General features: G+C 44.4%; 1 protein-coding gene across 2 annotated transcripts in view; it reads left to right on the top strand.

Annotated features, from left to right (window-relative positions):
* Positions 1–10,727: 10,727 nt before the first annotated feature.
* Positions 10,728–15,857, top strand: part of SKI (SKI proto-oncogene) — a 117,155-nt gene continuing 112,025 nt past the window's right edge. The window contains exons 1-2 of one of the 2 annotated variants that reach the window (XM_037381456.1): positions 10,728–11,555; positions 11,673–12,594. In XM_037381456.1, coding sequence (XP_037237353.1) covers positions 11,683–12,594 — 912 coding nt within the window. In that variant the 5' untranslated portion in view covers positions 10,728–11,555; positions 11,673–11,682. Of the gene's footprint in view, positions 12,595–15,857 lie in introns of both variants that reach the window. The other variant, XM_037381454.1, reaches the window with a different exon arrangement.

Here is a 15,857-nt window from a genome sequence, read left to right as displayed (position 1 = left end):
AAAATTTCCATCTTTTAACTGAGTGCAGGCCTGAAATTTTTCCCTGGTGAAAATGCGGAGCGTGAGTCATTAAACATGCTATGCACTATCTGCATGGGATTTTCACTTACTGTATTCAGAAAAGTCAGAAAGCCATTCCATTACAGTAACTGCTTTTTTTTTTTTTTTTTTTTTTAACTCCACCTGGGCAAATGGCCAATTCCATCATCTCAGGCTCAGCAGTATGAACAAGGAAGGTACAGTCTGAGGAGAGGATGTAATGCACAGACAAGGGGAGAGGTGTTGCTCCACAGCCCAAGGGCAGGAGTCAATTTCTAAAGCTTAAACAATTGTCAAAAGAGGTGGCCTGAGTTATGATTTCTCCAGTCCGGTCTGAATTCACTAGTTGAAAAGTAATGGCCTGGTTTTACAAGTGACAGGTTATATTGCCTACAAAGTGTTCAGCACCTACTGCGTCTTGGCCCTAAATTATCATTATGGTGACAGAGAACCTAAACTTAATTTTTGTTTGGACTCCATTTGAGATTTGGCACTGATTGCTGTGTGACAAATAAGATCTGGAGATGCTGAGTGTGATTTTTCTGCAGCAGGTCTACTGATTTGACCTTGAAGAGCAAGGAGTTCAAGCTCTCCAGTCTATTGTAGAGTTCATCTTAATGAAGTTACAGAATTTTGCTGGGGGCCAGGGGGAATATAAAGGAATTTTTACATCATGGCTTCAAGGCACTTGTAAAATCCTTCAGTTCTCTCCAGGGCCCTGACTGCAGTCTCTGACACCTAGTCCTCAATACACAGCATCTTCCTGAGGAGTGCAGTGCTCATCAGTTTTGTCAGCTTGCTGTTTCTTGTGTTGGTCTATGTAACACATATAGATCAAAATTGCCCTGGTGAAATCAAATCAGGGTCTGAAATTTGCAGTTTTTTGTATCATCTCAAGGTAGTATCTACACCCATTTTAGAGTGGAGATGTGAAAAAGGCATGAGATGTATTGCCCCTTAGTTACTAACATTAATGGGTGTGTTAGAAATGCAGAAAGATGGATGGATGGATGGATGGATCATGTTCCAAGGTCTCTGTCATTCAGGAAAAGATTAGTTAATTATTCTCAGTCTGTGTGATACTTAATGACATCTAGAAGAGAGGTGAATGGCATCTTGTTGGATGGCAAGGATAATATAGAACACAATTTCCCCTGAAGAAATAGCTCACATACCTTATATAATGAATGAGCTCATTTTGCCTGTGTTTGCCAGAAACAATAAAAGTTAGAAAATGTCCCAGTAATTAAAATAAAGTGTTACCCAGATTTATGGTGAGAAATGTGAAATGTCAGGCAATTGAGTGCAGCTCCACACTCACAAATAAGCTTCACATTCGTTAGAACAGGTTGCATTCATTACTAAGAACAGTGTGGGTCCAGTGCTAGCCCCAGAAGGCAATGAATGGTTTCTCCTGCTCAGGGAAAGAAAGCAGAGGGGAGGGAAAGGTGCCAGCTGGCATGTTAGCTGATGGATCTTGGGTCCTAGTGGTAATGCTGCAGTATGCACAGTACAGACATGATCATTGCTTCAAGATGGGCTTTCCATTACATGATGGATAGTAGGAAGATGGGAGGGAGAGTACCATTCTCAGGCCTGCCACATGCACAAAAGAAATCTGCTAGAAGTTTTTGAAGGGTGGAGATGAAAAAAGGGGAATCTAAGCAGGGCCAGACTTTCCTGCCATCCTTCCTCTCACAGTCACTGATTTGTTTTGTTTTAAATACAAATGCTATACCTATGGATTCTGTAAAGCTTATGAATATGAGTTCCTCACTTGCTTAAAATAATATTAAACTCTAATTGTTCTGGAGACCATTTTTTTGTCAGAGTGCCACACAGGACAAGTGAAGTGGGTATAATCTACATAAGTACTATGCATATAGACATAGGGAATACTGAAAGTGTAGGACTGTTGGAAACAGAAGTGAAACTCACTGGAAGTCTGTGGTGTAAGCTTATTTGAGCAGTACCCATGCAAGTCATGCTGAAACATTGCCTTTCTGCTCTGTATAGCTAGAAGAGAGTAGGCTGCTGAAATGTCCTTCTGCTGTGACACAAGGGTTGTGATATTGAGAACCTGCTGCCTTAACATTGCTTGTTGCTAGCTTTTGCACTCCTCTTTTCTGGCATGGCTAATTAAAAATTGAAGAAACTTGAAATGAAAATGCTTTATGTAAAAACTAATCTGACAATCTAAGCTGTCTAGAAACTGAAATGGTGTCTTTTCCTGAAAAAAAAAATGGGGCAATGTAAAGTCACAGGCATTTCAGTGAATGCCAGTTTTGTGGAGAACTTTCATTACCTGATTCTACCACACTGAGGGTGTCTGAAGTGTCTGATTCAGAAAGCAGCCTGTCTTGCCCACTGGAGTATGAATGAGGTCTTATGGACAAAACCAAACAAACCAACCCCAAACCCCTTCTGTCTTTTAGTGCTGGATTCTCTTCTCACACAAATTTTATTGGGGAATAGTTCTAGGAATACCAGTGGAGTTTTGTTAGAAAAAAATATTAAGTTAAAGCAGTTGATTTTAACTTGGTAAAAGATTTAGTTTCTGATAAAGACCTTCAGTGTGGCCTTAAGCCAGTTGTATATCCTCTCTGTTCCTCAGTTCCACATCTGTAAAATGACAGTATGAATTTGTTTCTTTTTCATTACATGCTTGTAAGAAAAATCTCATTATGCTAATGAGGTGTGCATATGCTTTAATCACAGGTTCATTCAGAAAGCCCATAAATAAAATAAATATGAGATCAACCCATAAGAATTTGTGAGAAAGGAGTAGAAATTCCACATTTTTAGGACAGCACATTCTGAATTACTGAAGTGATGATGCAAGCACTTAATCTCCATAGAGTGCCTAGTGCTCTGTGGGTTATTTATAGGAGACGCAGGCCTTTAAAATAAATTGCAGGTTCACATGTCAGACCAGCAGATAGACGATCACTTTACAACAAGGGGTAGATATCCTAAATTTCGGGCAGACTGTGGGGCACATTCCCTGCCATGATTTTGGATCTTGAACTGTTGTAAAGTATGTTCCAAAGAACATGAGAAAAGGGACTAGATTCAGAAGCCTTAGTGATAACCCAGCTAGCAGATAATAAGGTCTTACACAGTCTTTCTAGCAAAGGTGCACTTAAGCATATCAATATTATTTGCAAAATATGGATATTGTGTTGATGAGAAACTATCTCAAAGATGGAAGAGATTACAGAAGAGAGATGTGAATTCCATGGAGTCTCTGAGAAGCTATTGAGGAAGGGAAGGTTTGGCCTTAAACTTGCACATGGGTTTCAGGTGAAATGGAAATGAGGCACTATTAATCGTACCATCACGCAAGTTGATACATGATAGCTGTAGAGCCCAGCACTGTTGCCCTTTTACTCACCACAGCAGCTGCAGCAGATCAAATCAGTATTCCCACAGCTTCTCTGCATGATAGAGTGTGTGTGGGAGGGCAAGGGAGGGGAGTTAACCCACTTTGTTTTGGTGAAGCTCAAAGCTGAGGTTTTGCTAATCAGTAACTCCTGTAGCGCAAGGTTGGCCCACTCATTTCCTTTGATACTGATTGCTTTGGGATACACTAGACATCTATAAGCCCTAAGCTATAGGAGCTACTTTGCTTAAGTCTTAGGTTTAACTTAAATGTGTTGATTTTAATTCCCTAAGATGGTGATAGTGACTATTTGGTAATAGCCTGAGTAAGAACCATACTAGGAGGAAATGCTGAGGGTAGATAGTAACAGTTCAGCTGCTCTTTTTACAGGGACAGGGCTTTGTCTGTGTATTCTTATCCCTTCCTCTGTTGGATGTGTATGCTATGCCTTGTTTGCTTATTGCTGGATAAGCTGAGAAAAGAAAGATCCTATTTTAATATAAATGACAAAGTCTGTGCAGCCCTGAGTCACCTAACAGGACTATTCTGTAAGCTCCTTTGGGAATCCCAAGAGTTCCAGCTTGTATTCCCTTCTCTAACTCACACTTTTTCCAGTAAATTAATTTTTTTATTGGCGGTAGCAAGCATGTCTTTTTTTTTTTAATGAGGTGTTTGGCAGCGTCCACTGGGGCATGTAGGTACAGAGTGTGTGGGTGGGAGGGGCAGCCCTGAGCAACATACCAGGCAACTTGGGACGAAAAAATTCTAAAAGATGGAGAGCTCTTTCATGTGCTTTTAACAACCCCTCACCTCCTATATTTCCTAGGATGCCTGGTGCTTTCTTGCAATTTAAATGTGAATTTTAGGTGTGAGACCAAGTCATGTTTTAAGCAGGTTGTGTGTTCATTACATACATTAATCATGGATGTATGCCTATTAGTCATACTCTGTGATATTTCAAGCCAGTTCTTAAGTTCAGTAGAGTCAGGCAGCTTTTGTTCTGAATAGCCTGCTGAATTATGTTAGCGTGATAGCTGCTATGCTGGCCAGCACTAAGGACTTCTGGAGCAAAAAGCGTCGGTTGCTGTAACCTGAGCTTAAAGGCCAAATTTTATCCTAGATGATTATCCTCTGAGGATGGAATAGAGAGGAATACAAGATGTATATTGATCAAGAGGTCCTGTACTTTGGAAAGAAGTAAAAGATATAGGAGATAGGCTATGAAGCTGAGCTGGACAGGAACCAAGAATTGTGCATGGAGTTAAGAAAATAACGATGACTTCTGAATCCCTGGGATTCTCTCCTTAGTGGTGGCAGAAGCTGGTAAAATATAATCATTTAAATGAACCAAACCCATAAAATACAGCATAGCTAGCTGCCACCACTGAAAAGATCAGATATTAAACCAATCTGTTTGGCAGAGAAAGGAGAGGCAAGACCCTGGAGAGGAGCAGCATTCTAGTCAGAGTTTGCTTTACCATGTATGCCCAGGTCACAGATGCTAAAAGGGAAGAAGGTAAGATCTCTTCTGTTTTACGTATGCCTGCTTTGTGCATTGCCTCAGAGTCTGTTTCCAGCATTCCCAAATTCTGTCACTGTGATTTTTTTTCTCTTCAGTTTATTCCTTGGTCTTGAGTTTCTCTCAAATGGTAGAAGATTTTTATGTGGTACAGCCAAGCTGGCTCTGGCTTCCAGGAGGTAGAGGTCAGCCCTGTAGCTCCTTAGCCTTTGCTGTTCAAAATATACAACTTGGGTATTTTCATTGGAAGCACAAAGCATGGCTGGATTGGGAATAATCTGTGAAAGGGGAGCTTTGCTTTTCTGTCCTCGCTCTGGACTTACCTTCTCAGTCTTCCTGTGGTTTGGACCCTATAAGCTACTGGGCAACTGAAGGTAGAGATGCTGCATGATTACAATCTTGCTTTGTGCATTGGATTATCCTTTTGAATGGTAACACCTTCAAAAATTGTCTGAGAGGAATGAATGGCAAGGCCTAGCTATTTTTGACTCTTAATTACTAAGAGATTTGGTTGCATGTCCTAACTGAAAATCAAGATCATTGTTTGGATGCTTAATGTTAAGAGCTTAGGTCTGGCCTTTATTGCCATAAAGGCAGTATTATGATCTTCAAAATAAATAAAAAAAAAAAAGATTTTTCAGGCACGTGTAGAGGGCAAAACTTTAGGGCTCCCTGAAAGAAAAAAACAACCCTCCATTTCTTGCATTTCTCAGAAACTCCTTGCAATAGCACTGAGACAGCATATGTGCCTTAGAAGGTGATCAGACTTCCACAGGTGGATTCTGGAAACTAGAATCATCCATACTTTCTCTTGAAAAGAGAAAGAATTACGTCCAGTAAATGATAAGGTGTCTGTTTCTTCAGCTTGTGGTGGAGAGGGCTGGAGAGTAGAACAGCAAGGTGAAGTGCATATTGCTCTGTGCCATCAGACAAGTGGAAAAAATTCTACTTGTTTTTGCTGCTGTTTGAACTGGGCTAGAGACAGTAGGTGAAATGTGCTGCTGTTCTCCTCGTTTACCTGTTAGTGACTTTCTAAATGCTGAACAGCTTCATGAAGAGAAAGTGACCACTAAGCCCTGAGCTTGTTGACTTATTGATCCAAATAGTGATGACTGATTTTCCCTATAGCCAGAATACTGCAGTAAGTTTCACAGAGGGTGCCCTGAGAATGCCAGAAAAACCCAGATCAGTTCCAGCTCTGCTTCCCATGTGCTTTTTTGAGAATGGAATTCCCCACTGGAATGACCTCCTGCTTATCCAAAGTCACCTTAAGAAATCTTCACCAACTGCCAACTCGTGTAACAGCAATTTCAGAAAGTTTTACATCTACCTATATCCCACCTCCCCACTTACAATCTCACAATTAACAATTTTGGTTTTACTGCTCCCAGAATAGATCTTGCCACTGCTTGGAGCACAGTAAACGCCTAAAATAACTGTGTAAAAAAGCTATTAGTATGTAAATCAAACCTGTAACCAGTCTGTGTGAAGTGTAGTATACGGGGTAGATTTTCAAGGCTGTGCAGCGTTGCAAAGCTCACCTAGAAAATGGTGGGACTTGATAGGTGATAAATACCATAGAAGTCTTACCCCCCTCACTAAGCTCTTTGACCTGAAAGGCATTGTGTAAATAGTTGATTTTTCCATTAATTAAACGAAGAGAACTTTTTTGTTGACATGGATCCATTGCTGACCTTCTCAGACAGTGAAATTTTTTCTTTGGCTCATCTTAAATGTGACTGAATAATGGTTTTTTTTTTTCTTGTGGCTTTTTAGATGTTTTTAAATTCCCTTAATTCAGTACATATCTAAGAAATATGTACAAAAAGTTGTGGTCTCTTTAAAAAGAAAAGTTTCAAAATTTGTTTTAGCCAAGAAGATATGAAGTGAATACACATTTGTGAAATAATTTTCTGTAAGTGGAATCTGTGTGTTGAGGAAAAACTGAAATATTTGATGGAAAAAGACCATATGACTTTCAGATATCTTTTTCAACAGAGAGTTTGAAACCTTACTCTGCAGGTTCTGGATAGTTTGGCATTCCCCAGTTTCACTGTAAGGGAAATGATCAATGAAAATGATGAACTTTAATGGATAGTCTCTAAAGGAAAGGAGGGAAGAAGTACCCTGGTCGTGCAGAAAGTGTTTTACTTCAGTACTGGAATGTCACAGTTAGAAATTAATATATACAATGCAAACATGGAGAGGTTAGGAGTTTGCTGCCGTGAAGAATTTACTGTCTTACGTGAGTTACAGGAGGAATTTTGATGTGTCACATTTGCCCCTATGCTTTTATTTTTCACTGACCTTCCTTCTTCACAATCTTCACAATAGGCCCTTCCCAAATGTTTTGTCAAATAGCTGCAATATGCAGCATGGTCCTTGATAAAACCAGAGGGGGACCGGGCGTGAATTTGTTTAGAATATACTTCTCATATGCCTATATAAACATATGCATAAACATGATACCCTCCACTTGGGGAACGTGTAAAAGGTGGGGCGCGATACTTGTGAGAGGCACCAAGTTCTGCAAATGAAGGCGATGGGGAGGGAAACGAATTGCCTGTTAAATATGGAAAATGGAGTCTGCTTTTTGTTCTGGGCCTTTGGAATCTGTGGGTGGATTGGAACTGGCAGGCAGGGAGCAAACACCCACCCACCATAGGGCTGTGTGGTTCAGAAGTTTACAAGAGTGTTTGTGTTCCAGGAGCTGTTGGCCTTGAAGCCAATGGAGAGGGGGAGGAGATGAGGGAGAGAGTGAGAAAAACACTGTGGTGTTAGGGCCCTTCCTTGGAGATATTTTTCCCCTCTCCTTTCTCCAGCTAGAGGGCTTTGGAACTGGAGCAAGACAAACAGTTACTGGGGGAAAGATTAATATGCTTTTAAGATGCGCAGTGCTCTCAGTCTGTCATCAGGGGAGGCAGAGAGGCAGAGACTTCGGCAGCCACTGCCACCTTAATCCCAAACAACAGCTCTCATCGCTCGCCCTTCTCCTGCCCTGCTGCTGTTAAATTCTGCAGTCTGTGGGACATAAAAAAATGGAAGTTTTCCTGTATTGTTACTGCAGGAGTTGAAAACTTGGTTCTCTCCTGTCATGATTTTACATTCAGAAGCTGCCACTCTAATTGGTCACCATCTGGATATTGCAGATACAGAAACTGAGGCACAGAGAGACTAAACAACTTGCCCAAGGCAACAGGAAGTCTGTGGGAGATCTGGGAATAGGCCCCAGATGTCCTGAGTTTTCCATCTTAACCACAAGACCATCCTTCCTGTCTTCTTGGTAGCCCCCTCTGCTTCAGGAATTCTGTTTATGAATTCCACCCATAAACAATCTGATGCATGATCCTGTGATTTACTTGCAGGAAAGAGTCATTTGGAAGGGAAAATGGCACCTCCCTTAAAATGAACTGCAGTTACTGCTGTCCGTCCTTTTTAGGGGGGTAAAGGAGGGGGAGGGCAACAAAACCAGCTTCCAGAGCTAAGAAGCTAAGAAGCTTCTTCATTGCTACCCAGGCTTCCCACAAGCATTCATTTTGTTCTTTAAAAGAGTCGGGAACTCCATGTGTGATGTTTGAGTATATTTGGCCATTTATATTTTAGTGAGTTGAAAAAAAACAAGAAAGATGACTGAAACTGGACTAAATCCATCTAGGGAATTATTCTGCTGCTGTTCTCCATTGTGTCTGAGTACCTTCAATGGCAGTCAGTCTGTCTGCCTGATCCCTAATGGACTTCATTCTGTATGCGGTGCTTCTCCCTCGCCACTGTAAGAACTTTGCTAAGATGAGGCTGGGCGGTGGGAGGGAGTTTCTTTCTAATAAGGCACACCCTTTGGTTTGGAAATGATGGAATGTCATAGATGTCTTTCATATTATCAAAAGGTGCCATACATAGTTTATGAATGGTATTACTGAAAGTTATTCTTAACTAAAACCTTTTTAGGTACCCCTGTTACTCAGTGAAGAATATTCCTAGCCCTGCTTTCTCTTACTGTGGTAACCTCTTTAGCATCAGGAATCAACAAAGGCTGTATGGCCTGCATTGTTAGATCATGTCTTCAGGCCTCAGTATTGTGGTAATAGCTAAAAATTCCCCTTGTGGATCAGTAAATCCATGTGTGATGCATTATATAAACAGAAACGTAAAGGGTACTACTTGCCGCTAATGGTTTTCTATAATAATTTGGTAAAGCTTCTCTAAGTGTCTTCTCTCCACGCACGAAGATGTGACTGATGGCTTGGACCAATGTGTTTGGTTCTTGCCTTCTCTGAACTCCCCTTTAGTAGCTGAAGGCTCGATGTCTGGGCTGGATGCTGAGCAGGTTCCTCTCTGGAGGAATGCTGATTTAGTTGCAAGATCAAAGTGCTTTTGCCAGTCTGTGACACCTCTCTCCTTTACTCAGAATGGGATTTCAGAATAAAAAAATACAACTGAAATATGAGAGCTTGCTGTGTTCCCTGTCCCATTGCATTGATTCTGAGTAAATCGAGGTATTTTTGTTTTCTGCTTGCTTTTTAAAAGAGTGTTTGGGTATTTGTCTGTCCATTCCTCCTCTTTTGTCCCGATCTACCTGTTTTTTCTGCTTTTGTAATGTAAAGTCTTTTGGAGGAGACTGAGTGCTCAACTTCTGCACCACGCAGGCAGCAAGCATAGCAAGACTCCATGCAACGAGGAGTGCTTAAAGCCACCATTGCATGACAAGTAGTGTTTTAACAACTGTATTGGAGTGGAATTGCTCTCCGGCCTTTTTTTTGGCACAGGCAGCCTGACAGAGTTGGGGAGATACCAGACGTAACCTTTCAAGCTTGGTTCTTACCTTTGCCCTCAGCGCTGGGCGCAGTTATTTTCTTAGGATTCCAGTTATGCAGCCCATGGAAAAAAAGGGAGAAGCCAGATTTTGTGCTTTGAAATGTGAAATTAACAGAGACTAGCGAGCACCTCATTCCCGACCAGAGCAGCATCGCCGCCAGCGGCGTGGCAGCGCCCGGGGCGGCAGTGCTTTGCCCGCGGCGTTCGGGGCCGGTGGCGGGGGACCCTCGGCCGGCGGCGCTCGGCAGGGGGCGCTCGCCCCTGGGCCTGCGGCGCGGGCGGGCGGTGTGGCGTGCCCGCCGGCCCCGCACATGCCCCGCCGCCGTGTGCGGCCGTAGCGGTACCGACCTGCCCGCGTTTGCGAGCAGTGTGTTTGTTGCTCCCCGGCCCCGCCTCGGCGGGGACTTGGGCAGCTCACCTGCCCCCCTGCACACCTGTGTTGCTGTGTGCCTCACGCTCCTGCCACTTGTGAAGCGCGCACAGGCGTCGCGTGTGACGTGTGTCGAGAGCAGGGACCGCGTGTGCACGTCGCGCCGGGTGCAGCCGGTGTGCGGCTGGCCACGCTGCGCACCCCAGAATGCGCTGCCGGGGCGTGCTGTTTTCGGCCGTACATCGCGTTTGCACGCCTGCGATTTCGGTTCGTGGAGAGGGGCGTGTGCTCGAAGTTGAACTTGGGCGTTGAGAGCAGGTTTTGCGACGGACGGCGTTTCTGCGGCGTGCCTGCGCTCAGTGAGCGGGCGGCAGAAGCGTTCTCGCTTGTTCCCTTTTCACCGCTGTCCAGAAAGCGAGCGGCGAAAGGGAAAAGCCCTCGCCCTACCGCCCCTTCTTCGCGGCGCGGCTGTCTGTGAACCCAGCAGTTTACCCTCCCTCCCCGGCGCTGCCGCCCGGGGCCGCGCTGCGCGCCTGCCTGTGCAGGAGCTCGGCGCAGAGCGGAGGGGGGAGGCGGCCGCTGTTCCTGGAAGAGCCCGGCCTGGGGAGTTGGTCACATTCTTGGCTGGGATTCAATGACTGAGGCAGACACCAACAAACAGAGGGGGGGAGGAGGAGTGAGGGAGGCTGAGCCAGCCTGCATTAGCTCAGCTCTCAGGCACTCTCAGTCTCTGCTGGAAAGAGGAGCTGGGAGGATGTACGCTCTGTTACCGCGGCTCCCCACGGCACGCCGAGAAGACCGAGAGAAATAAGGGAAGAAAGGCGAACCGAGAGACGAGGAGTCCTCCCAGATCAAGCTGAGGGACCACGAGGGGGAAGGGAGCCTGCTTTTGCCCGTCCAAAGCCCCCGCGCCGTTTTGGAAGTGCCAGAGATTTGGGCCTTTTCCTTTTCTTCTGCGTTGTTCCCTTCCACAGACCAAGCTTTCTTCCTCCTCCTGCTTTTTACTTTACTCCCCCGCGCCTTCCTTTCGGTGGATATGGACAGAAGGGTGATTACTGCAGAGAAGCAGCAGCCGCCAGAACATATTTGAACCCCTGGTGCTCGGAGCGTGGCACAGACTTTTTGTATTTCTGTGGGTGGCGTGTGTGTGTGTGTGTGTGAGAGAGAGAGAGAGTGAGTGAGTGTGTGTGGTGGAGGTGTGGGAGGCGGGATTGGTTTGCCTGGGGGGTTGGCTGAGGGGGTGAGTGCTCGGATGAAGACCTCTTTTTGCTGTGACTCTCTGCTCCATCGGGGCAGCTTGGAGACTTGGAGGTTTTGAAATTGTAACGAACCAAGAGAAAAGAAAGAAGAGAGAGACACGCATACAAAAGGATTTATTTCCTATTCGTTAGTGGATTGTTAAACCTGAGTGGGAAGAAGGAAAAAAACCAGGGGTGGGTTGTTTTATTTTGTTCATAATTTTTTTCTTAAAAAAAAATAATAATCCCTTAAGTGGATTTGTACCAGGGTGGAAGATAACTGGGGATTTTTGTTGTTTATTTTGGGAATAGAAACTAAAAAATGGAGACTGTAAGTAGAAGCAGCTTCCAGCCTCATCCAGGACTGCAGAAGACCTTGGAACAGTTTCATCTGAGCTCTATGAGCTCCCTGGGTGGCCCTGCTGCTTTCTCAGCACGATGGGCACAGGAGATGTACAAGAAAGACAATGGCAAAGACCCAGCAGAACCTGTACTGCATCTGCCCCCTATCCAGCCTCCTCCGGTAATGCCTGGTCCCTTCTTCATGCCCTCGGACAGATCCACAGAGAGGTGCGAGACCATCCTGGAAGGGGAAACCATCTCCTGCTTCGTGGTGGGTGGAGAAAAGCGGCTTTGCTTGCCCCAGATCCTGAACTCGGTGCTCAGGGACTTCTCCCTGCAGCAGATTAATTCGGTGTGTGATGAGCTACATATTTACTGCTCCAGATGCACTGCTGACCAGCTGGAAATCCTCAAAGTCATGGGCATCCTGCCCTTCTCTGCTCCTTCCTGCGGGCTCATCACTAAAACTGATGCTGAGAGGCTTTGTAACGCCTTGCTTTATGGTGGCACCTATCCTCCCCACTGCAAGAAGGAATTCTCTAGCACAATTGAGCTGGAGCTTACAGAGAAGAGCTTCAAGGTGTATCATGAGTGCTTTGGGAAGTGTAAGGGACTCTTGGTGCCAGAGCTTTACAGTAACCCCAGCGCAGCCTGCATCCAGTGCTTGGACTGCAGGCTTATGTACCCACCTCACAAATTTGTGGTCCACTCTCACAAATCGCTGGAAAACAGGACTTGCCACTGGGGCTTTGACTCTGCAAACTGGAGATCCTATATTCTCCTCAGCCAGGATTACACTGGGAAAGAGGAGAAAGCTAGACTGGGCCAGCTCTTAGACGAAATGAAAGAAAAATTTGACTATAACAACAAATACAAGAGGAAAGCCCCCAGGGTAAGTGATGCCTTTAATTTTAAAGGGGGTGAGGAGGTGGGGAGAAAGAAATTTTATGTAATTTCGGTAACATCCGTTGATATACCCAATTTGTTACCAGCTGCTTTTCCTTTGGGCCATTTAGCAATCTAATCGTGTTCTTAATTCTCACCACGTGTGTGTTAATGTAGACGAGCAGTGTTTTGAGATGGCACCTTTTTTCCTCTGGTTGTGTTCTGAACACGGTAGTTGGAGTTTAAATCATACGTGTGTGTTTGCATATCTTACTGTACATGGAACCTGATCTTTGAAACCTATCGCACTACCCCAGACTTCAGCAGGAAGTATGTGATTTCGGGTCCTAAGAGCTTCAGTTAGGGGTCGAGACAAGGAAGAAGCCAGAAAACAAGTAACAGTTACTGATCGCCCCAGGCGCAAATACAAACGATAAACTGCATGCCGCCACGGGTGGAGGTGGGGGCTAAATTGTCTCAGTGCTTGTCTTGAATTAAAATGTGGCTGCGAAGAAAAAATTCTGACAGTAATGCAGGTTGCTGGTGTTCAGGTTAAGTGTGAGGAGCGTGAATGGATAAGTCTTTGCTTTTAGAGTATCCCTGTGGAGTCTGAATCTCCCCACCAGACAGGCTTTTGTGTATTGGATTATGTATACATTCAGTAAAAGAATCTGTCTAGGGCCAGCTGCAGCAGCTTCTTAAGGTATGCCATGCTGTGCTGAGGCAGACAGCTAAAGCACGGTTTTTTTTTAGGTGTGTTTTGTTTTTCTTTCAGTCTGAGCTGCCTGTAGATCCCAGAATCCTTGGTGTGTGGGTGGGAGGCCGCCTTGGCATCTGGCACCAGTCCTGAGCAATGGGCAGCAGTGCCACAAGGCCTTGAGGACTTGCTGACAGACACCGGGATGTCTGGCTAGCTGGCGATGGTGCAACTGGCTGTGGGATGAGCAATTTCCCTGCCCGCTCCCGCCCCCCCCCCCCCCTTGCCCCAATATAAGGTTAAAGCAAACTCTTGCCTACTGAGTTTTAAACTGCAAGTTTGTTGATTGCATTCTGCCTCATTTGTTAACGATTTCCACACTTTTCTTTGGTTTTATGTGTTTGGAGTGGAAGGCAATGACACAAGCCTCAAAAAGAGAAGCAACGTTTAAAGCACTGAGAATGTTCAGTAAAATTCTTAATTAAATTACCAAATACCTGTTTAAAGGGGCGGACACACACTGAGACTTAAATACAGCTTTTATTTCTAAAAAAGTCTCAAAAATACCCAAACAAAACCCAGGGTTTTTAAAATACCCTCCGCAAACAATGCAGTAATTGCTACAGCTAGCTTAAGAGGCCTAGTTTACCCATTTGATCGGCCTCCACGGTTTTTGATTAAGGAACAGAGTCTCACTCAAGTTCCAGTTTCTGTCCTGGTCTTGTGCTGAGCCCCCGTTTCAGTCCATGTCCTCACCCCTCCTTTTCCTCCCGCTTGAGTGTCAGAACCGCTGTGACAAAGCTAGGCTGTAATGAGCCACATTATCTCCGTGGTTGGAGGTGGATGTGTTTTTAATGGCTTGTCTATTCTCTGTCAGTCATGTGCTAAGATGGAATGGTGGGATAGATGTATACGAATGTCTGTGAGAGGAGAATAGGGCTCTGAAAGTGGAGGCATTTCTCATGTCAGGAAATGAATTTTCTAGGGCATACTTCGTTTGGGAAGCAAATTTAAGAAATCTCCACGTTCTTGCTCTAGAAAAGTACTCTGTTCCTAGCTCAGTCATTTCCAGACTTTAACTAAAATGACTGTTAGTAGAGATGTGCTTTCCTTGTAAGAAAAGGCTTTTACAGCATTCTGTTGAATTGTATGATTTATCCAGCACCCCAGGTGAGGTTGCAGGTGGAGAATAAGAAGAGAGTACTACATTTTGGCTTTGTCTGAGTTTTTTGGGGACCCTTTAATAGGTCCTAGTTCAGAACACAGCAGACACTTTCCCCCCCACCCTCCAAAATTTTCATGCAGCGCTTCTTGCAGAGTGAATTCAAGATACCTAATAGAGGACACCAAAAATTATGTAAGGAAATCGTGGTGATCTGTTTCTCAGAAAATTTTGCCAAAAATCTGTCATCATAAAACGTTAAGTCTCCTGCGTAAGTTCATTTGGGAATTGGCAAGGAGTTTGATGGGGAGGAACAGTGGTGTGTGCTCAGATGATGGGCTGAAGGAAAAAGAATGCTTTTTTGTATGTCCTATGCAGAACTGGGCTTAGGTTTCAAGGCTTTTGAGCTGTCTCCAGGTCTCTCTATTAATGTGGGGCAGTCTCGATGAGACCTTGACAATGCTGGCAGTGTTTTGTACACTTATCCTTCCTTTTTCTGAAGTCTTTTTCCATTGGGCTTAGCCAACAGATATCATATGCTAAGGTCATTTGTGTTGTAGCAGTGTGTGCAGATAATTATGGAGAGATTTAATCAGGCTCTAAGATTGGTAGGCTGTGGCCAGGGGCAAGTAACATTGGTGTAAAGTTGAGATGCTTAGTAAGGGAATGAGAGGTTGGTCCCATGTCTGCTGCTGGGTGTTTGTGTTAATTACTGTCAGTCTGTGTGGGTTTTGTGTGTCTGTCTGTCTCTGTGGATGAAAGGGTGAAGCATATGTGTCTTTGTGGTGGTCTTCCTTTTTGATGTAGATCTCCGCATTGCTTTGTTCTATATTATACAGAGGTGTTTGTGTGTGTTGTGTGCCATAATCTGCTGTGTCAGATATTTGGTCTTCTACTTTCAAGAGTGGACTTTTTATCAGTTTCCCAATTTATTTATTTATGTATGTGTATGTACACATTGCTCTGCGTGTTGTGTTTTTCCTGGGGCTCTGCTAGTATGTTGGTAGCATGGGATGCATGTGACCATTTCTGTGGCTGTTTAAGCAGCAGTGAGATTTTTGACCTTTTTGTGTGTCTTCATGAGGTTTATGTGATGAGGTATGTAGATTTGTGCCAGCACAGCTCTGCCTTTTAAGGGTTTGATTTAAATGGAGGAGCTGGGTTGGCACAAGCCCCTGTTGCAGATTCAGCGTACTGGCAAAACTGCCTTTTTTTCCTGTCCCACCCCCCTTCCCTTTTTTTCCTTGGTGTGGTTTTAAAGCATTGCTGCAAGGCATAGCTTTACCTAGATACCTCATACTCAACTGACCTTTTTGTATGCATCAAGTATCCCTTGTGCTTCTCTTATCAGTCTGTATCGAGAGATGGATACATAGATGCAGATACATTGTCTCTCAGTTAGCCTGGTTGG

Source organism: Falco rusticolus, chromosome 3 (genome assembly GCF_015220075.1).
Source record: "Falco rusticolus isolate bFalRus1 chromosome 3, bFalRus1.pri, whole genome shotgun sequence".
In the NCBI taxonomy this organism is placed as follows: Eukaryota; Metazoa; Chordata; class Aves; order Falconiformes; family Falconidae; genus Falco; species Falco rusticolus.
The sequence above is the reverse complement of the archived record's forward strand: the minus strand, read 5'-3'. Positions and strand labels throughout refer to the sequence as shown.